This window comes from Vombatus ursinus, unplaced genomic scaffold, assembly GCF_900497805.2.
Source record: "Vombatus ursinus unplaced genomic scaffold, bare-nosed wombat genome assembly UNPS02014774.1, whole genome shotgun sequence".
Taxonomy (NCBI): Eukaryota; Metazoa; Chordata; class Mammalia; order Diprotodontia; family Vombatidae; genus Vombatus; species Vombatus ursinus.
Window position 1 is genome coordinate 18808577 of NW_020954552.1, and position 22910 is coordinate 18831486.

At 41.8% G+C, this 22910-nt stretch overlaps 1 protein-coding gene across 1 annotated transcript in view; it reads left to right on the forward strand.

Annotated features, from left to right (window-relative positions):
* MAP1B (microtubule associated protein 1B) overlaps positions 1-22910 on the forward strand; it is a 121163-nt gene that overhangs the window by 76688 nt on the left and 21565 nt on the right. Inside the window, exons 3-4 of the mRNA XM_027864216.1 lie at positions 17276-17358; positions 19264-19404. Of these exons, the coding sequence (XP_027720017.1) occupies positions 17276-17358; positions 19264-19404 (224 nt within the window). The remainder of the gene's footprint in view (positions 1-17275; positions 17359-19263; positions 19405-22910) is intronic.

Here is a 22910-nt window from a genome sequence, read left to right on the forward strand (position 1 = left end):
ATACAAATTGAAAAGACAGTATGTGCTTATAAGGAGCTTACGTTCTAATGGAAGAGAGACATCACCTCATTTGTTCCTCATGGCAACCCTTTGATGCAGGTAATTCAAATATTATTACTCCCATTTTACAAATGTTGGTGGGTCTGCTCACCTCAAATCTCTTCCCACTCCAACCCCTCCTCCATTCAGCCACTAAAGTGATTTTCCTAAAGCAGAGGTACAACCACATCACTCCCCCCCACTCAATAAACTCTAGAGGCTCCCTGTTGCCTACAAGTCAAAACCAAAATGCCCTGTTTGGCATTAAAAGCTTTTTATAACCTAGCCCAGGGATGGGGAACCTGCAGCCTCGAGGCCACATGTGGCCCTTTAGGTCCTCAAGTGCTGCCCTTTGACTGAAAAGGGTGGGGTGTGTTTGAGGACCTAGAGGGCCACATGTGGCCTGGAGACTGCAGGTTCCCCATCCCTGACCTAGCTTCCTCCTATCCTTTCAGTTTTCTTAAACCTTACTCCACAATATGTACTCTTCAATCCAGTGACACTGGCTTCCTGGTTATTTTACCAACAAGAAATTCCTTCTCTTCACTCAGGCATTCTCCGGCTCCCTTCCATGCCTGGAATGTTCTCCATCCCCCACTCCAACTACTGACCTCCCTGGCTTCCTTTAAGGCCCAATTAAAATCTTACCTTCTACAGGAAGGCTTCCTCAACCCCTCTTAATTCCAGTGATCTCTCTGTTAATTATTTCCTGTTTGTCCTGTATAAAGCTTGCTTTGTATATATTTGTTTGCATATTGTCTCCCGCATTAGATTGTAAGCTTCTTGAGGTCAGGGACTGTCTTTTGCCTCTTTTTGTATCCCCAGTGCTTAGCTCAATGCTTGGCATGTAGTATATGCTTAATAAATATGGATTGATTGATTGATTGATTGAGGTAAGGAAACAAATACAGAGAGGTTACTTGACTTACCAACTCTATAATATCCCTTTCAAAGTCACATAGCTGATAGTGGATCTGGACTTTGAACATGGGTGTTTTAACTCTAGTACTTTTTCCAGTACACTTTCCAATCATAAAGTTGAAATAAAAATTTTGGACCCTAGTATCAAGATGGCCATAAAGTTATAGTTAAGCATATCTCTGTCTGAAATCCTGAGATTTTCCATAATCCACCAGTAAAAGCTTGTCCTGGCAGAAACCTCACCAAAAAATAATGAAATTGGGTTAGGCCAGGGGTTCTTTAACCAGGTGTGTGTGTGTGTGTGTGTGTGTCTGTGTCTGTGTCTGTGTGTGTGTCTCTGTGTGTGTGTGTGTGTGTGTGTGTGTGTGTGTGTGTGTGTTCGTTCATGGATCTCAGTTTAGAACCCCCTGGGTTATATGCTCTCTTGGGTCGCAGAATTTGAAAATATTATAATTCTATGATTCTCCAGAAAAACCTATAAGAAATGCCTGTGAACTGGATTTTATTATATGTGGCAGCCACATGAATAAAACCATCTAACAGTCAACCACAGGTGCCTGAAAAATAGCTTCTGGGTAGATGAAGCTGGATGGGCAGGTGTGGGAGCCCATGGAGAAGGTCAAGACCCAGAGAAAAGTGTTAAATCAGAATTGACAGCTAATGTGGAGGGCCAGGAGAAGTACTCAAACGGTGTACAATACTGCATTATTCAGGATGCCTGTTTAGCCTTGGGATAAGGTCGTTTAAATTTTATGGAGCCTCAACTCAGTTTGAAATGCCAGTTTCTATGTTGTTTAAATACTTCCTGGGGATTTAAAGACCTACTAGGAAGGAGGAGGGAAGGGAAAAGGAAAGGTTTGTTAGGGGAAAAAGGGATTTAAGTTTTGGGCCAAAGAGAGGCTATTAAATATTCAGTTTATGTGACTGATGTAGACACCAATTTAGAGTCAACAGACTTGAGAGTTTTGAATCCAGGCTCCATCAGTATTTTGCCCTGTGACTTTAGAGCAACCTACTGACCTTTCTAGGCCAGTTTTTCCATCAGTAAAATGGATGAGTTGGAGAGACAATCTTTAAGGTCCCTTTCCTGCTCAAAAATTATGTGACTTTTTTCTTCTAGTACTTTAAAGAATAAGATATAAGAAATCCTGTACATTTTCCCAAAGTCTGCAAGAAAGGGTGGTTTTCTTAAAGGCTACTCTGCTATTATAGGCTAAAGGAGGCCTCTCTGGTCATCTCTTGGTCCGGGATAGAAAGGAAAATAGGGAAATAGATTGAGAGCTAGAAGGAATCTCAGAGGCTTCTAAGCTAATCCCTTTATTTTACAGACAGAGAAGTCATGTCTAGAGAATAAAGTGACTTACCCAGGGTCACAGGTAGTAAATTAGCAGAGTCAGAATTCAAACCCAGGACTTCTGACTCCAAATTCAGCTACTAAATTTTGCTGCCTGTCAAACTTGTCCTTTTCCACAACTGATTTGCTCAGAACATTGGAGGTTCACTTTGAGACATTAGTTCTTCCTTGCCTATCTCAGAAATATCCTGCTAATTATTGTTGTTGTTGAGTCATTTCAGTCCTGTCTGAACCTTCATGACCCCATTTGGGGTTTTCTTTGCAAAGATACTGGAGAGGTTTTCCATTTTTTTTCTCCAGTTCATTTTACAGATGAGGAAATTGACCGAGAATAAGTGACTTGCCCAGTGTCACCCAGCTTATAAGTGTCTAAGGTCGCATTTGAACTCAGCTCCTCCAGACTGTGGGGCTGGTGCTGCATCCACTATCCCACCTAGCTGCCTCCTATTTGTTGTCCTGCTAATAGACTGACACTTTTATCTTATCTAGAATTGGCACTCCCCTGAAGCTGGTACCCTTTCTAGGGTGATGACTTTATCTGAGATATTGGCATGTCTTTGAATAAACAGACTTTCTCCATCTTAGTCTCTTCAGCTGCTGCCAAAAAGAATATTGCTGCTCCTTCCTAAAGTGTCTGTGTTTCAGTCTGGGGGGAATTGGGCCTAACTGGCACCATCTCCCCTCATAGTCAATCAGGGCATAAGGTAGAGGAATAAAAAATTGAGGTGAAATGTATTTCTTTCCTTTAGGAATCTGGCATTAGAAGAGAGAAAAAGCAAAGAGGATAGGGAAGAGGAAAGATGGAAATAAGGGGGGTGTTGAAGGAAGGAAGAAGGATGAAGAAGGCTTGTAAGATGCCGAAGGAAATGAAAAGGGCCGTGTAGTGGTTAGTGTTGGACTTGAAGGGAAAACAAGCTAAGGTACACAGGTGTCTACTGGCAGCCACACCCAATTGTAGCTTGTTCTCCATTAAGGAAGGCAGGGTTTTCCAGAAGATTCTTGGAATAAGTATGTATGAGGAAATACTGAAAGATATAAAACAAACAGTATTTTTAAAAAGAATACCTACCAGTCTTAGTGAGAATCAGGGCATATTCTAAAATTGCATTATCCATAATTTTCAGTCTCTATCAAAATATTCTGTAACTATTAACTTCAAAATTCTCAACAACAAGCTTAGTGAGAGTGACCCTCATATTAATTTAACTCGTTTTTTATTCATTTCCATTTAACAAGTAGTTAGAGCTCCTACGGGCCTCAGTCCTTCATCTTTGATGTGATTGGATGGGATAGCCTGTTAGTTCCCTCCCAGCTGTAGATCTCTGATCATGTAAGGCAGAAAGAGTTTTATCCTGATGTTGTGTCAAACACTTAGTAGCTGTGTGACCCTGGGGAGCCATTTAACCTCTCTATGCCTCAATTTCCTCATCTGTAAAATAGGGATGATATAGCAACAACCCCCATAGATTGAGCTCCTGAGGCTCAAATGAAATAATGTATGTAAAGCATTTTGCAAACCTCAAAATGCTATATAAATGTGAATCATTATTATTCAGAAGAATCCCACATTTATTCACCTTGTGTTTTATCCTGCTGCAAGACCTCATTGATAGCAAAGTGAAATGCTGACACTAATAGAATTTGAAATGCAAATGCAAACTAATAACAGGGAATTAGGCCAGCCTTTGAGGGCCCACGCTTAATCTTGTACAGTCTATCTACTCATGAATTCTTTTAATACAAGATTTCTTCATCTTTTGGTTGTCATGGCCCCCTTTGGTGGGCTGGTGATACCTAAGGACTCTTCTCAGCATAATTAATGTCATTGTATTCACACCCGCTAAAAAAAACTGCGTATGATTACAAAGGGAACCAATTACATTGAAATACAGCTATCAAAAAATTTGTTTTTTAAACCAAGGCCATAGGTTATGTGACATATAAAAAGTTCAAGGGACATAGTTTCTGGGTAATTAATCATTTTATCAATCATGCTAACAATAATTAATAAAAAAGGTCAGTGACACTCTCAAATGCCAAAGACCCCTCACAGAACCCACTCAATGCTTATATGTCCTTGGAAGAGTGGGTGTTCCTGAGGGTAGAAATCAACTCTGATTGGTTAACAAGTAATGAGAGAATGAATATTATAATGACAGGTGGACCTATTTTAATGAGGGGTTGGGGGACATGACTTTAACTAGACTAGAAATACAGTGGGCCAGATTTCACCCAGATTAGGTTAATTCTTTGTAAGTTCCTCTAGTTGGGTGAAGTTCTCTACCCAGGATGGAAAGGCATATACCCCCAGGATTTGAGCAATTTCATCTACCAACAATGTCCTTCAGAGACTAAACAACCTAGATGCTTCAAAAAAAATCCTGGTCCTAATTCAATAATTGATTGTTAACATAAGAGAGAAATAATCATTTCTCTCAGTTAAGAACCCCCGACTTAGTAAGGAGTAGTGAGGAGATGCCTTGTCAAGGTGCATGATCACAGAATATCAAAGGGAAAATGGAACTTCAGAGTCTTGATCAATGAATATCTGAGCAGGAAGAGCCCTCTAAACATTCTCAAACAAGTGATCATGCAGCTACTACTTGGAAACCTGTAGTTGTGGGAGCCCCACCAGCCTGTCCATTTCCAAGCTTTTCCTTTTGTTGAATTGAAACCTGCCTCTTAGCAACCACCATTTATTGCTTCTGGTTCTGTCCTCTGGGACCAACAGACACAAACGTAATCCCTCTTCTACATCAAAAGTGTCAAACACAGGCGGCACTGTGGCCCATAGCACTCCCAAGTGTAACTGAGAATCAGATTAAAATGTAATTTGGAAATATTTAACAATAAATAAAAATACAGTAGAACATAGATGACGTTAACATGTAGATTTCTAAGTCAATAGATCCTTATGCAAGGTTTAGTGGGCCCCCATAAATATATTTTGATAACTACATTTCAGTATAATTGGTTTCCTTTGTGACCCTTTATATTTTATTTTATTCATTTAAAAACATTATTCTGGGAGGGGGTCCATGTGTAGGCTTCACCATACTGCCAGAGGGGTTCAGGGTACACATAAGGTTATGAACCTATTCTAGACCTCTTCTGTTTTCTTCTCTGTTAAATGAGGGGCTTGGACTAGACCAAGTCCTTAGTGTGTACCTGGTGGTACTGTAGGACACCAGAATGGACTCACCATTCTGAAGGGTGGCCCTTTGACTGAATCTAAACTTCACAGAACTTGAGGACCTAGAGGGTCACATGTGGCCTCAAGGCTACAGGTTCCCTACTCCTGGACTAGATAATCTCTAAGATCTTGTCCATATCTAACAGAGGGGAGGTGGTATAGCAGAAAGGACATTGGATTTGGAATCTGATGACCTGTGTTTAAATGTTGGTTCTACCATTCCCATTCTGTGTGACATTAGCAAGTCATCTCATCTCCCGAGGTCTCAGTTTCCCTTTCTGTAAAATGTAGGGATTGACCGCTATGCCCTCTAGGATTTCTTCCAGCTCTACTTAGAAAACAAGAAAATGGAAGTAAGGTCTATAGAACTTCAAGAAAACCTGGAGAAAAAGTAGATACAGATCAGATTCCATTACACCTAAAATATCTTTAAAACAAAAAATATCCAAATCCTGGTCCATTTATTTCAATTAGTATTTAATCCAACCAAATTCTAATACACACACACACACACACACACACACACACACACACACACACCCCACCATCACTATCACCACCGTCACCAACATTTTTAAAGTCTTGAGTTCATGGTAGCAGATTGTGACTCATTCTCTTGCATACTAGAGAAAAAAATCTTATCAGAAGGGTAAAATGATACCTAGGAAGGCGTAAGAAAATAGAATAGGAGATAAAGCAGAGATAGAAACGGAGAAAACTTTATTTCTTTCTGATAGAAATAAGATATTTTCAAGGAAACCTGGGGGAGAGTTTAATAGTAAATAGCAGTAATAATAATATGTTAATAATAGCTGGCATTTAAACAGTGCTTTGAGGTTTAAGAAGCTCTTTTCAAATATTGCCTCTTACAACAACTCTGGAAGGGAGGTAGCTATTATTATTCCCATTTTGCAGATGAAGAAACATAGGTTGTTTTGTTGTTATTTTTTTTTAATTTAATAACTGCAGTTAGAAGCATGAGAAAACTGGAAACTAAATAGGAAATGGTTTAAGATCCAAGCTACGATGGGGGTACTGTAGGACGCCAGAATGCTTTCCAGGACAATAGAGAGGGTGTGATGGAGGAATGCAACAATGCCATTACCCAGGGTATATGTTTCTCACCTACAGCAGGGAAAATACAATTAGATGATATCTTTCAGCTAAAAGAATTGTATTTTAAAGGGGAGAATCAAAAAGGAATAGAAGAAATGGTATATTAGCCTTAGCATCACTGGCTATGGTTATTCACTGAGTTCTTTAATAGAAAAGGAAATATGAAAGATAACCACCTCTACCAACTTTACCTTCAGAACAACATTCAGGGATCTTTTCTACCCCCCCCCCCCAAATAAACATCTCTTGATCTCATCAGGCCCTTACTTTTTTGCAGGGGGTGAGGGAAGGGAAAGGAAGGGAATAAACATTTATTAAGTGCCTATCATGTGTAAGGTTTTGTGCTCAGTGCTTTACAAACATTACCTCATTTAATTCTCACAGAAACTCTGGGAGGTAGGTACTATTATTATCATCCCCATTTTACAGTTGAGGAAACTGAAGCAGGCAGAAATGACTTGCCCAGGGTTAAACAGCTTGAAGAGTCTTCAGGCTAGATTTGAAATCAGGTTTTCCTGATTCCAAGCCCAGTGCTCTTATCTACTGCATCGCCTAACTTTGCACATAGTAAGTGTTTAGTAAACATTTTTGAGGAGTTGACCAATTCTTTGAACTCCATGTTAGCAGTAGCAGCAATGGCAACATCCTATATTTAACTGACACTTTAAGGTTAGGAAGTGTTTTTGTAGACTTCATTCAGTCTTTACAATGATCTCATGAGGTTGGTGGTGCTTTTGTGTGGGCGGGGCGGGGGGAGGGGGTGGCCTGGATTTATGATGTCATTTGTGTAGGGAGCTCCTTCATGAATATACCTCTTTCACCAACCTACAGTTATTGGGCTCTATTTACTGAGTGGCTAAGGGGCTTTCACAGAATCAGATAGCCAGGCACCAGGTGGTGCCCGGCTTTGAGGCCAGCTCTCTGTCTACTACAACACACTGCCTCTCTGCAAATATAACTCTTCCCCTTTTACATATGGGGAAACTGAGGTCCAGAGATTATAAAGTGCCTTACTTGGGGTCACACAGCAAGCAAGGAATGAGACTAGATCTCAGACCTGAGGCTTCAGACGGCAAAGACGGTGTGCTTTCCACTATAGTACCCTGCCCATCATGGATCCAGTGTTCTTGCATTTCTTTTGCACTGACAGAAGCCCTCTGGTGTCCCTTCCAACTCTGAGATTCTCCACTTATGAGATTCTTTGATTCTATGAAATGTAGTTTTCTGAGGCTCAAGCTAAACTCTCCAATAATAACAAGTACAGATGAATATAAAGAGGAGGCCCAGTTTGGTCTGATGTGTAGAGCTCTCTGGGAAATCAAAGAACTAGTCATCAGAGGGTCCCTCCTCCCACTGCTGCCTCCCATGTCCCTGAACAGTTAGGATTTTACGCACCCCAGGAGACAATCTCAGGGAGCTATTTCCCGGTCCTGTATCTATTGATTTTCTGCACTCTAGCCCAGGCTTTGGCCACCCCCAGCCTCGTTACTAGAGCCTCGGAGCCATCTTCCAGCACCTTTGTGTATTTTCATTGAGCCTCCACAGATCCAGTGAAACAGAACTTTGGAGCTTTGGCAGCCTAGATGTTGGCTCTGTTCTCCAGCAGAAAGGTTTATTTGTGTAGGCCAGGAGCTTGGTAGAGTTTTTGTTCCCAGGGTCTGCTCTGATCTCGTGTATTAATCAATAGGCCGTGGGTAAATACATACCATGCAGAACAAAATGGAGGCCTTTGTTTGTCCTTAGCGCCATGGACTCCCATTCTGAATGGCCTCACCCCCTGCTCCAAATGTGGACAGCATGGAAACAAATGTGCTGGACACTGGCGTGGTGCTACTGTCTGCTGCTCAGACGTGACTCTTGGGGTCAGTCGAGCAGAAGTTTTTGCGGTCTTTTTTCTTCTACCTCCCCTCCCCTCTTTTTAAAAAGGGAATTTTGAAAGGAAAAAGGAAATAAACATTTATATAGTACCTACTATGTGCCAGGCACTATACTAAGTACTCCACAAATATTTCATTTGAGGTGGGATTTTGAGGTGAGATGTGCTCCTCCCCCCAAATAAAGGAGGAAATCGTTGTGTCCTTTGCTTCAAGGAGTAGGGTACAGTTTCCTCAATGATACCTCTGAGAAGGGGGCCCAGGGAGAATACCCCAGACAGACTGAGGGCTGTAGCATCCCCAGTGCCTCAAAGTTAATTTAAAAAGGAGAGAGAGGATTTTTGTGGGGGATTCTAGCTGCTAACAGTTCACTTTCTGTTCTCCAGAAGAACAGAAGATTCATTAGAGAGCTCTGCTGACTCAGCCATCTGACACACATACACACACCCCTCCTCTCTTTCCCTCCTTCTCCTTCCCTCCCCTCGGCCACCAACTCCCTCTCTCCCCAGACAAACATCATGCTTGAAGAGGCAGCTGGGATGTAAGATGTAATGGGAATAGAAGTACTGCACGGACTCCAGACAGCCTAGGCTATAGCTTTGCTGACTCTGCCACTAACCAGCTGTGTGACCTTAGGCAAGTGACTTAACCCCTCTGGGGCTAAGTTTCCTCATCTATAAAATGAGAGGATCAGGTGAGGCTCTTGGGACCCTTTCTAGCCCTAAATTTCCATGACTCTCAATGTTTTGTTTATATAAGCAGAAAAGATACCTGGATGCCATATTAAATGGAAAGTAGGTATTAGAAACTGACGGCTAGGCAACCTGATGTCGATTGTTAGTTCACGTCCCTCTCCTAATTTAGTTTCTGTTGTTTTTCGTTTTGTTTTACAAAAAAAAAAAATGTTGCTTGTTTTTTGTTCTCAAAAAGGACCATGACATCAGGGAGGGGATGCCATGACATGTAAGTGAATTGGATTTAAGTGAGGGAGGGCTGTGCAAGGTCACCAGCCTCACTCTCTTCTCTAGAACCTCTGGGTCCAGTAGCAAGATATAGATCAGGACAACTGAAGATGGCTCTGGTATTGCTATACCAAAAAAAAAAAAAAAAACACAGGAAATGCTCTTGGCATAATTTTTTAATTCTGCATCTGTTGGTGTTGCTTTCTCCTCTAAAATCTGCTTTGTTAAAAAAGGGAGTGTAGATTTATTTATCTTTAAATTGCTGCCTCTGAGAGTTGGTAGCCACTGTGAGCTAATGTTCTTCTCTCTGCAGAATCACCAGTTGGATGGGCAGATAGGAGGCTTTGCAAACCAAAGCCCTCAGTCTGAATCTTGGCTTGTGTACCAACTGTTTGCTGAATATGCCCTTAGTGTTCATTCTTTAGTGCTGGATTTAGAGTGAATAGGCCTGTGTGACCTTGTCACTTAACCTTCCTAGATCTAAGTTTTCTCGTCTATAAAATAAGAGGTTTGGATCAGATCAGGAGTTCTTAACTTGAGGTTTGTGAACATGCTTTTAAAAAATATTTGATTATTGCATTTTGATAGGATTCATTTCTTTGTAATCCTTTGTATTTTATTTTATGCATTTAAAAACATTATTCTGAGTAAGAGTCCATAGATTTCACCAGATAGCCAAAGGGGTCCTTGACATAAGAAGCTAAGAACCCCTAGAGTAGATAATAACAATAGCTAGGTTTTATATAGCATTGTAAGGTTTGCAAAGCATTTTACAAATATTATCTCATTTTATCCTCATGGTAATCTTGGGTGGTAGGTGCTGTTATTACTTCCATTTTATAGATGAGGGCAGCACAGAGGATAGAGTGTTGGCCCTGAAGTAAGGAAGATCTGAGTTCAAATCTGGCCTCAGACTTGTACTAACTGTGACCTTAGCCAAGGCACGTAACCCTGTTTGCCTTAGTTTCCTCATCTGTAAAATGAACTGGAGAAGGAAATGGCGAATCACTCCAGTATCTTTGCCAAGAAAACCCCATATGGGGTTACGAAGAGTTGGACATGACTGAAACGACTGAACAACAACATAGATGAGGAAACTGAGGCAGACAGAGTTTAAGTTACTTGCCCGGGATCACAAATCTAGTAACTTTCTGCATTCGGATTTGAATTCAGGTCTTCCTGAATCCAGATCCACCATTAATCACTGCTACACTTTAGCTGCCTGAGGTGATCTCTAAGGTCCACTCCAAATACACTCCAAATCACTGATCTTAAGAAGAATACTTTAAAAGAAAAAAGAAGTCCTGAGTTCTGCTCTCATTCAGCCTTCATCCTAACTGGTGATCTCTAAGCTACACACTCAGGAAAAGTATAAGGTTATTTCAAACATGCAGCATTCAAAAGCACAATGTGGGTATGATGTGAAAGAACAGAGTTAATTAACGGATTTCCTGGTCCAAGTAAGTTTTGAAAAAAAGGGGGAAACCTGGATATTGACACCGAAGAGAAGGAAGTATTTCCACATTGAATCAATGAATAAGCACAAGCCTAGCTCCCCGCAAGCCTTTTCTCCTTTGGCCGTAGCTCTTCACTTAATTTCCTTTTTTTGTTTATCATTTTCAGTCGTGTCCGACTCTTCATGACTCCATTTGGGATTTTCTTGGCAAAGTACTAGAGTGGTTTGCCATTTTTTTCTCCAACTCATTTTACAGATGAGGAAACTGAGGCAAATGGGGTTAAATGACTTGCCCAAGGTCACACAACTAGTAAGTGTCTAAGGCCAAATTTGCATTCAGAGATGAGTCTTCCAGATTTCAGGCCCGGTGCTGTGTCCAGTGCACCATCTAGCTGATCCTCTCTTACACTCTTCCATATCATTTGTATATATGGGTCATGTCTCTCTACTAGACTATATATGGGTCATGTCTCTCTACTACTCTATAAGTTCCATGAGGGCACGGACTAAGTTTTTTATCAACTTTGTAGACTACTTTACCTGATGTAAACATTTCATTAATGCTTTTTTTTTTAACGTGAGGGAGGCAGGAATGAGCAAATCATATCCAAGGGATAACAAACACATTTTCTTAGGATCAGTGACAGGGAGCATGATAGTAAGAAATTGGGTTGGTGAAATGGGTAAGACGGGGAAGTCAAATTGGTAGAGGGGCCTTGAAGGCCAGGTAAGGGAGTTTGGGTTTGATAAGTGAAGACACATTGAGCAAAGGCATGGTATGATTTTCTTTTTAAAAGATACTTGAGAAAAGCTTGCTTTTGCACTGGTATGCAGGAAGGAGAGAAAGACCAGACACAGAGAAACTAGTTAGGATACTGCTTTTGTAATCCAAGCATTAGGTGCTAAGTATTCACCCTTAAGGAGCTTATGTTCTCAACACATACAAGACAGGTACAAACACAGGCATGGGGATACAGATGAAAACATGGCTCAGAATCCCAGAGGTGAAAGAAACCTAGGGAGGTTGTCTAATTCTACCTCCTTGTTTCCTAGCCACACTCGTGTGTCCATCTCTCTCTGAGCATGTCAGTATATCATAGAATCATATTACGTCTTAGAACTGGAAGGGACCTCAGAAGTCTACCTTCCCACCCATTTCAGGAATCTCTTCTATAGTGATTTTTGACAGATGGTTGTTCAGCCTATACTCTCTATTCATCCAAGATAGCCTGTTTCCATTTTGGAAAACTGTTAGTTGTTGCTTTTTAACCCTTCGAAAAATTGCTTCTCTTTACCGTCTACCTGTTGGTCCTAGTTCTTTGCTTTGGAGCTGCACAGAATAAATTTAGCTGGTTGCCACTTGACAGCCCTTCAGATATTTCAAGCTAGCAACCATGCCCTTCCTCTCCCCACCAATACTCCAGGAGAAACATAACGGCTTCAACTATTTCTCATGAATGTGTCAAAGAATCTAGAACATGTTCAGTCTTTCACATTCCCATAGAACATCAGTTCTTCTGCCCCTGTAAGATCCATGAAGACCCATCAGTCTCAGATCAGCTATGGACACGGCACCATGGTCTCTCCTTCTAAAGCTAGGGTTCTTAACTGTTTCTATGTCAATAGACTCCTTAAACAGTCTGGCGAAATCTATAGACCTTTCTTAGAATTGTTGTTCAGTTGTTTTTCAGTCACGTTGGACTCTTTGTGACCCCATTTGAGTGTTGTTGGCAAAGGTAATGGAATGGTTTGCCATTTCCTTCTCCAGCTCATTTTATAGATGAGGCAATTGAGGCAAACAGGGTTAAATGATTTGCCCAGAGTCACACAGCTAGTAAGTGTCTGAGGCAAGATTTAAACTCAGGAAAACGAGTCTTCCTGACTTCAGGCCTGGCACTCTATCCTCTGCAACATCTAGTTGCCCCTTTCTTAGAATGATATTTTTAAATGCATAAAATAAAATAAATACAAAGGATTACAAAAGAAATCTAATATATTAAAATATAGGAATCCAAGTATCAAAAAAAAAAAAAAGAACCTACAAGTTCACTGACCCCTGGTTAAGAATTCCAAATTTGTCTATTCTAAAGGCAGTAGGAGCTATGATTACTGACTTGATAGACAGTATGCAGTGGGGATTGAAGATAGAAACTGGGATCCACACCCTGGGATAGCCATTGGATGGTAAGAAATCTTGGGTGCTGTTGACTTTTCCAAGTTTGATATGGGTACTACCAAAGTATAAATATCCAACTCTTTTTACGATACCTTTTCCCCCTTATCTCCTATAATGCTATTTTTTTGTGTTCTTCTTTCTCTCTTTCTTATTGTACCCCTTTTCCTTCTATCTCTGCTTCTGGTTTTAAAGAAACATAGTTTTATGTGTGAGCATTCTTGTAAGAATGAGCTATTTAGAGGAAATACACAACAAATATCCAAGGAATTTTTAAAAATCAACTTTAAAATACTTCAAAATAACTTACAACTAACCTTCCCTTTTTCCTCCATCCCCCACCCCCAAGTAGCCTAACCCCCAAAAGACGTACAGAGCTCCTGAATCTTTAAGGTTTTTAAGAAGAAAAAAGGATACTGTTGTTTTAAGGCTATTTGAAAAAACACAATCTTGGTTTAGAAGCAACTTGAGCCAGTGAAAGAAGTGCCTGAATTGGAAGGAAGATCTAGGCTCAAATGTACCTTCTGTCACTCACTAGCCGTGTGACCATTATGAAATTACTTAACTTCCCTGAACCTCAGGCAATGCCCTAAAATTTATCTACAAAGCTATAGACAGGTCAGTGTTTCATTTGAGTTTTTTAATGATCTTTGAAATAGCATAAACAGCTATTTCTTCATCTGTAGCAATGATAGAGTTTGCTTTCAAGTATCTCCCCCCCATCCCATCTTTTATTTATAATGAAGTGGCTCTGATTTCTCTTCCTTAAGGTAATAGCAGTGTTATATGGACTGCCCAGGAAGAATCTTGACAAATGAGTGCTCTTTTCTGTATCGAAGCCATACGTGAGAAAATCAGCCGCTCTCAAGCCCTGCACTCTCCAGTCCCTCTGGCTAGCTCAGGGGAAAGCAGGCCATTCATGGGGGCTGCATAACAGTTTTCTTGTGAGGTTCAAAATAGTTTGCACAATGGTCCAAAAGAAGTGATGGAAACGTGTTGCTTTTCTTTCTTGGGAACTTCAGTTCTGAAACAACTGAATGAGACCTTTACAAATGCAGTGGCAGCCTCCTCCCTCAGTAAACCTGGCCACGTTCCCAGTTTGGAAACTGGGAACACCAAATATTCCGCTTTCTGGGAGCCCCAGCAGCCTGCCCCAAAGACTGTGTGCAGCCAGCAGAGCTGGCGTCATTGGGTGGGTGTTGGGGGGAAAAGGGAGGGGGTTCCTTTAGGAGGCCATTCTGCCAGCTTCAGAGTTTGCCAGATGCCTCAAGGACCCAGCCCTTGGTTACATCGTCCTGTGGAGGAATTTTGGCCAACAGACAGTCTAGTCTGGCTGTAACCAGAGCTCAATTGCAGGCTTTCTTCTGTTTTTCCTTTAATCCCTCATCTTCATTCAAATCCAACTTGAGGAAAACAAAGCAAAACAAACTTTTGTTGGAGGAGGAACCCTGGCATCATAGGTGAAGGTCTTTGTTGTGGTGCTGAGGGTTTCTAGTGAGCAGGATGAGAAGCAAAGGCGGAGTTGAATTCCAGTGGGGTTAGCTCCGAAGCCACCCCTGGAGTGGCCGGGGTAAACACCAGCTGCCACGTGACGTGACCCCGCTTGTGTTACCTCTCTGAAAGTCAGAGACAGAGGAGAAACAGGATCCCAACAATCGGTGAGCATCAGCCCAAGTTTTATGTGTCAGGTTTGTAGCCAGTTTTCTGAGAAAGGGGAAACAGCTGGGGAAACCAGGGGCAGAAGTGGTTGCTCAAGGGTGTGACCCAGAGGTGGTGTACAAGGCTATTGTTGCTGAGAGATGAGGATGCGTGCATTTTGGAGAGTGGGGTAGCAATGCTGGGAGTATCACCGAAGAGAGAGTAAGTGACTAATATCTTTATCACCTGTTGTGGGGTAGAGCTCGGGAAGCCTGTTTCAATGATATGTGGAGGAAGTCTGCTTTTCCAGGTCATGTATCTGGGACTCAGGATTGCATTTGTGGCTTGAGCATTGGGCTATTGTATATTGAAAACTGTCATGCTGAAGATGTGACCAAGGAGACAGCTCTTTATTCCTCGGGTCTGAAACTGCCGATCAGGTGCAGCAGAATCTGTTTCTGTGGGTGCTTCAGGGGAAGCCCCAAACCTTTCTTTGTTTCTAAGACTGCTCTATCAGGAGGCATCTGGACAGCAGGTTTTATTATTTATTTGAGTTTTGATTCCTTTTATATCATTGCGATTAGTGAATTCAATTTAATTTTCTTTTAAATGCACAAAGTGGTCATGGAAAAGGTTGCCAGATCTAGAAATCATTTGCAGATTGTAACATTAGCAACAAAAGGACCTTTTATTCAATGAATTCGTTTAATTTTTTTTTCTGGAACTCTCCCCTCATCCTAAATCTTTTTTGGCTAGTTCATACAATGCAACATTATTCTACTTTGGAATTTCTTCCATTCTAGGCTAAAAACCTCTAGCCATCTTCTAAATACATTCACCTTGATCTTTGTCTTCCCCATCCAGTATCATTTTTTTTCTTGATAGAATTCTTTTACTTGTGCTTTAGTCTTCCAGGTTTTTTAAGAAGATGCTAAAATTTTTCTCAATTCTTCTTTTGTTGCCATCAGAACTTTTCTTTGGCCCCTCCCTCCTGTTCTTTTGCTGTGTCTCTGGATTGTGCCCCATCTGTGTTCTGTGCCTGGCCCAGTGAATGTTGCTGAAAAAGAGTTGAGGGGGGAATGAAGCTGATTGCCAGCCTGGCATCAGGAGCCTGTTTTTCATGCCCCTCACAGAGAACCTCAGCATTTGCGGCTTCTGCTGCCCTTCTGGTCCTTGATGATGACAAAAGGCAAAGATCCAAATGCAATCCGGATCTCTCAGATGTTTCTGTAATTCTGCTGACCCGGCTTTAGCTTTATAGGAGCAACAAGTGCTTTTCCCCATTGTACCATCTCCCAATTTCACTCTTTCCACTGTGTTGGCTTATGTTCCTTCCTGGAACCACAGGTTCCACTGTATCTTGCAGTCACTTAATCAGTGAATCAACAAGGATTTACTAAGTGCCCACTTTGTGCCAGGGAAAGGACTTTGCTAGATGCTAAGGATACAGAGACATGAAGGAAACAGCTTAAAATCTCTAGATAGCTTATATTCTTTTTGTACTAGAAATGTCTATGTGACCCGGGGAATATGGCTTTGCTTTTCTGCTTTTCTGCTGGACATTAGCTCTCTCTGTGAAAAGGACAGGAAACACTGTGGCCGGTTGTGTGCCCCTGCTCCCCCCAACCCCGTCACCATTGCTTTTCAGTCCAATGGATTCTATATAAAAAAGCCCATTTGAAGGCCATATACTGTTGATGCTGGAGGATAAGGGAGGGGTCCAGAATCAGGAAATTTCTGCTCAGGAGTATCATTATAGTTGTGATATAGCCTCTCCAAGTGGGAAAACCATAAGTAGGTGTGGAGGAAGGCAATAGAGTAAGGCAGAATTTATTCTTTACTTATTTTTAATCTTTATCTTTGGAAGACTTTCCACCAGTGAGCCATATCTTGCTTTTTTTCTTCATCTGTCATGTTTGCTCTTGTATCAGGAGCCTCCCAAGGGCAATATGGCCGCCTTGCCCAGTGGAAAGATTTGCTCTGTTTCCCTGCACTTTTCTCTGAGCAAAATTATTTAATTAATAACCCAGCAGTCTGTAAGCTTGCCTCAGACAGCCATTCTCATTGGACTAATTGCTAGTCCGGGTTTTCTGGTTGACAGTCATTCCACAATGAGGCTGCTAATTAATCTCTGCACAGTTCTCACCAGAAGAAAGGCTGATAAGAAGAAACATCCCCAATTACCATGAGAAAGGAAATGTCAAGATCCCTGTCAAGTTTTCCTGGAACCCACCCCTTGCATCAAATGAAAATTACCGCTAGCCCTGAGAGGCAGACTCACTATTAACTGTGAAAGTGAAGGGGATGTGAAGGCTAAAGTTCCTAAGACCACACAGACTGGGTTCAGAGAGTATGTATACTGTGTGTGTCAGATGTCTGTGCACTCTTGTTTAATAACACTGATTATGGTTTCATTTGTAAGATGGAGTAAGGGGCACCAGGTTGGAGAAAGAAATTTTTCTGCTGCCTCAAACTGAACAGTTCTGTTGGTTTTCATCTGGAAAAGCTAAAGCTTTCTTTCTTTCTTTTCTGTGTGTTTATGCTTACAGGACAAAAAATTCTTCACCACCGAAGTGACGTCTTAGAGACCGTCGTCCTGATCAACCCTTCAGATGAAGCAGTCAGCACTGAGGTAAGTCCAGTCAGCAATATGATTCCCGGGCTAGGGCTCCTCCTCCTCTCCCACCCCACCCCACTCACGGAGGGACGGGGCAAACACCCGAGCTACAGGAGGCTAGAGAAGTGGGGCTGGGGAGGAAAGGGAACCTGTAAACTGCTGCCAGCACCCAGGAATGCACCTCCTCCAAGCCCAGTTTCTTCTTATTAATCAGTGAAGAATTTCTCTTACTCTATCCCCTCCCGGTTTTTGCCCATATTCTATCCTAAATTGGTTTCTCTGAACTTGACCCTGTTGTACCTTTAGCAAAACAAAGGTTGAAGAAAACAGGGGCCAGAACTGGCCTTTGTAAATTCAGAGTTGCATCACTTTGCTGGAGGAGGTTGGTGTGGGTGCTAATGTGTGGGGGGGAAGGGAGGAATGGGCAAAAATCCTCCATTAGATGTACAAATAGAAAAAAAGACAGTTGAGGTAGGGGTTCAAGAGACATATCATAGGGTAAGTAAACGTGGATCCCATCTCGAAGATAGCTAGGGGAACCCTTGTATCACTACTCTGCTAAATCTCCTTTTGGAGAAGGTCAACAGAAGCCCCATACTCTGAAATTCAGTGCATTCAAAGTGTGCTCTAAAATAGGAACTCAACTGAGGCTAAGAATCTCATCACTGAGGCCAGGGAATTGATCTGGCTCACATTCCCATTTCTTTTATTATATGGAACACTATTTGGCAAGTGGGATGTCACTCAAGGTTCAAAGTAGCCCTCCCTAGTCCCTGGAGGCCTCTATTACACTTTCACTGTCCCTTCTCCTGGCTCTCCATATATCCTGTAGCTTGGCCTAGTGTGCTCAGACATGTTGAGATTGATTCCCACTTCCGCCCCGACCTACTCCTTCAAATTGGCAGAACCCCTTTGACTATCCATTAAGAAACAGGGTTGATGAGCAAAGTGATGTTGACAGCCATATATCAGTGACTTACAAGTCAGGAAGCAATTTTGTGGCTGAAAAAAGCCAGAGGTTTTATACACGCGTTGGCAGACTGCCTGCAGAAGCCAGGAGTCATGGAGGAAGGAAAGATAAGGTCAGACATTTATTTATTTTCAAAACTTTAGCAATGCCTTTGGAACAGATAAGATGGTAGCAACACACCAAAAGGCAAAGTGCACTCTGCAGCACTTCTTCCCCAAAAGGAAAGTAAATTGACCCCCTCAAGGGTTGTATTTTAATGAGCCTGCTGCATGAGAGGCTGACTTCTCCTGTTAGGGATTTTGTTAAGGTATATGGATATTTCTGCAGTGCGGTCAGACTAGAAAGGGTTCGTTTTGCCCCTGTTTACCATGAAGATTCATGCTAACCATGCTAAGACATCAGAGTGTGGAGGCATCCCTTTGTCTACCAATAGGAAGAAATGGAACTTTTGCTGGCTGAGATTGACAAAGTATGTAACCTATTACTGGCCAGCCTGGCAGCATGGGGGTTGAGATTAGTCGTGATATATCATGAGTCATATTAGTCAGATTAGTCATTATGTAATATGATGGCCGAGGAAATATCGGATTCTACTGTACTTGGTGGAATTCAGTAGAGCTTTAAGTCAGCTCTTGTAGCCACATGCTGTTAAAGGAAACTTCAGGGTAGCCATGCAACATATGGATGGCCAGTTGTGAGAGGATTGCATTTGGAAGGGTTGCCAATTATTATTTTCTCTGGGAGCTCAGAAAATAGCATTAATAGGCTTTCTACTGACCTCAGTGATGGGCCATTAGCTGCAGTTGGGAATCATGGTGACATTCATGGACAGTTCACTGCATGGGCACCCTATGGGAGAGCAAAGCCACAGAATTTGGGGGCAGGCTACTGACTCTAGAGCTCCAGAGTCATGCCTGCCCATGGTCTTGTTCATCTTTCCTTGCTTTCAGGTGCGCTTGATGATAACAGACGCCGCCAGACACAAACTGCTGGTGCTGACCGGACAATGCTTTGAAAACACAGGAGAGCTGATCCTCCAGTCAGGCTCGTTCTCCTTCCAGAACTTCATAGAGATTTTTACCGATCAAGAGGTGGGTTCTTGACCAGAAAAGGCATATCATTTTGTTTAAACATTAAGTATATTATGTTGGTTCAGCTTGACAATAGCAGGTGAATTTGGGTAGTAGGCGTGTAGGTGGCAAGACGGTGAGAACATGCTCTCATATTGGAAATGAGTATGGATGTGGCCAACACCTGATCTGGTTTTTATAGGGCATCTCTCTCTCCAACAGATTCTCAAAGCACTTATTCCTTCTTTTAATCAATTCTCATAGTGTCTTTGTGATGTAAGTAGGAGGTGGACATTCACAGGTGGTAAAACTGAGGTCCAGAGAAGCCTGAGCCACAGACAAAATCAGTAACAGAGCTGGGGGAAAAGGTGTCTTGCCCTTAATTTCAGCATATCAGACTTCTCTTCCACTTAAATCATAACCATTGAGCACGCAATCTCAGCCTTCCTTGTCTCCAGCCAGGGATGGGGAACCTGCGGCCACTAGGCCACAATGTGGCCCTCCAGATCCTCAAGTGCAGCCCTTTGACTGAATCCAAATGTCCCAGAACAAATCCTGTTCAGTCAAAAGGCCACACCCAAGAACCTAGAAGGCCACATGTGGCCTCCAGGCTGCAGGTTCCCCACTCCCATTAGACGTATCTCAGCTGCCTGCTATTTTTTACATCCAATCCCTTTGTGTGGACTTGAAAAGTGTGATGAGATTGTGTCGAAAGGGGAAGATGTGTCTGCTGACCAGCAGAGACCTGCACGTAAGAGACACGTCCAAAGGATAAGTGAGCAGAAGTAGCTGACTTAAAGCAAGATCCTCAATGCTTCTGGTCCATTCGCATCTTGAATGACGTGTCATTTATGATACGAATTTTACAAAACCACACCAGATCAGATAAAAGATTCTAATTTGTTCCAGACTGGAAAACCATCAGAACAGAGAGCCCTGACTAAGCTCACGGTATTCACAGAATGCATACTTCTCTCTAAAACAAGTGACCCCTTCATGTCTATTCTAGTGCATCAGTCTAGATGAAACCCAATGTCTTTACCATCACAAGGTTTAGCCTGCCAGTGGCTGATAGATACTGTGTGGAGGGGCTGACAAGTGAACTGCTTCGTATTTTATGCAGCGTTCCAAAGATGGTGGGCTCTTGGGCTTCTGGGTACAGTGAAAGACCCAAATCTCCATGACTTGACTCTGTGTTATTACAGTGTCTCCCTAAGGCTTCTGGGTATGCTTTTTTTCCTGACTGGCAAGAGCTGTAAACAAACTGTCGGGTCTCATTTGGTTCGCTTGAGCACTTTTGGAAACCCACCGGTCAGCTGACATAACTGGACTTCTCTCTCAGTTCACTAAGGGTGGGGAGGCGGGGAGGGAACCACCACAAGGAACATTTAGTTTGTAGCTTAAAGTCCCAGATTTCACGAGGTTTAGGACCACAGGCTTCTCAGGGCAGAGGACATAGCCTTCTCCCCATCTTTGTTTTTAAATTAAAGCAAATTATAGTTAATTTTTTGTTATATCACAATGAAAAATAGAGGCATCCCAGGCTGTTACAAAACCAGTGTTGTTAGTCATTGGAATTGGATATAAAGATAGAGGGCTGGAAAATCTGTCAAGAACCCTTCACAACCCCCTGATTTGGTGATCTTGTCAAAGGGTCCTCATACACTGAACAGAAAATAAGGGACCAGTGCTGAATGTGAAAACTGTGCTTGTTTCTAGCAAGAAACAAGCTCTCATTAAAATTGCATTCTTATTGTACTTTTGAATCTTCTCCCAAGTGAAATGTAGATACAGTTTGATCCTCTCTATGCCTGTTTTCCTAGTTATGAAAATAGAAAGTGGAGAATTGTTTGCTTCAATTCAATAAGCATTTGATAGGCACCTATTAAATTTAGAGCAATGTGCTAGGCATTGGGACCAAGATTAAATAAGACAAAAATCTTTGTCCAAATGCACCTTACAAATCAGTAGGGGTAATAGAATACAAAAATAACTATAGGACAAACCAGACCGTGTTGAATGCACAAATGTTATGTGAGGTCCAAGGAAGAAAATGTCATTTCTAAATGAGGAAATTAATAAAAACTTCAAGGACAGGATAATGTTTAATGGTGGGTCATGGTGAATGAATAGGATTTCAACAGATAGAGAAGAAATGGAGGTATGCACAGGGAATGATGGGAACAAGACACAAAAATGGATATGTGACATAGAGTACATGATGGAAAATAGTGTGAGATAAGGCTAGAAAGATAGAGGAGCAGCAGAACTTGAATGCCAGGCCAACCAAAGAGTTTGAACTTGACTTAGGAGGCAAGAAGGAACTATTAAGGGTTTTGAAACAGATCTAAAAGTAAGGAATCTTAAGATGATTGTGACCTAGGTGCTTTGAAACGAAGTGCTTAGCCTAGAGGCTAGGAGTAAGACCTAGAAGTTGATATAAAAGATGAATTGAAGAACATGGGGGGAGGCAATGAAAGTTATTCTAATTTGATGGAAAGTTGGGTTGCCAATGGGGTGATAGAGTGGTGGCAGTGAGAATTGAAAGTGGGAGGGGGGAATCTAAGAAATATCAAACAAGTAGAATGGACATATTTGATGTGAAACGTGAAGAATGAAGACTTGATAGTCACACCTGTGTTACCAACTTGAGTGACTGGGTGAATGATGATTTATAACATTAACAGAAAAGTCAGGAGTTTGGAGGAAGGAGTAGATAATTTTCCCTTTTAAGGGAAAGATAATAAATTTTCCTGTGGATCTGCTGAGTTCAAGATACTAGTTGGACACCCAAAGAAAATATCCATTGAATAGCTGGAAATTTTGGCCAGAAACTCATGAGAGAGGTCAGGACTAGAGATCTAAACTTGGAGCCATCCATATAGAGGTGATATTTGAACCCATGGAAGTGGATGATTTGCCAAGGAAGATAATGTAGAAAGAGAGAGAAGGGAAGAGTGTGTCTAATGTGGAGAAGAGGGGCTGGTGTGTCCATATCACCAAACAGATCAAATATGAAATCCTCTCACATTCAAAGATCTTCATAATTTAGTCCCTTCCTGTCTTTCCAGTCTACTCACACCTTATTCTTTGCCACATACCCTGTGATCCAGTGACACTGGCCTCCTAGCTGTTTCTCCCACTAGGCACTCTATGTCTCAACTCCAGGCATTTTCATTGACTGTCCCCATGCTAGGAACTCTGTCCCTTCCTTATCTCCATCTCCTGCTCTCCCTGCATTCCTTCAAGTCCCAGCTGAAGTTCCATCTTCTATAGGAAGCCTTTCCTGATCTCTCATAATATTAATGCCTTTCCTTTGTTGATTATCTCTAATTTATCCTTTTAACATTTTATTTGTATATAATTGTTTACATGTTGTCTTTCCAATTAGATTGTAAGCTTCTTGAGAGCATGGATTGCTTTTTTTTTGCTTTTCTTTGTATCCCCAAGGCTTAACATAGTGTCTGGCATATGGCAGGCCTTTAATAAATACAAACTGACTGAATGGAATGCCAAGTCAAAGAGAA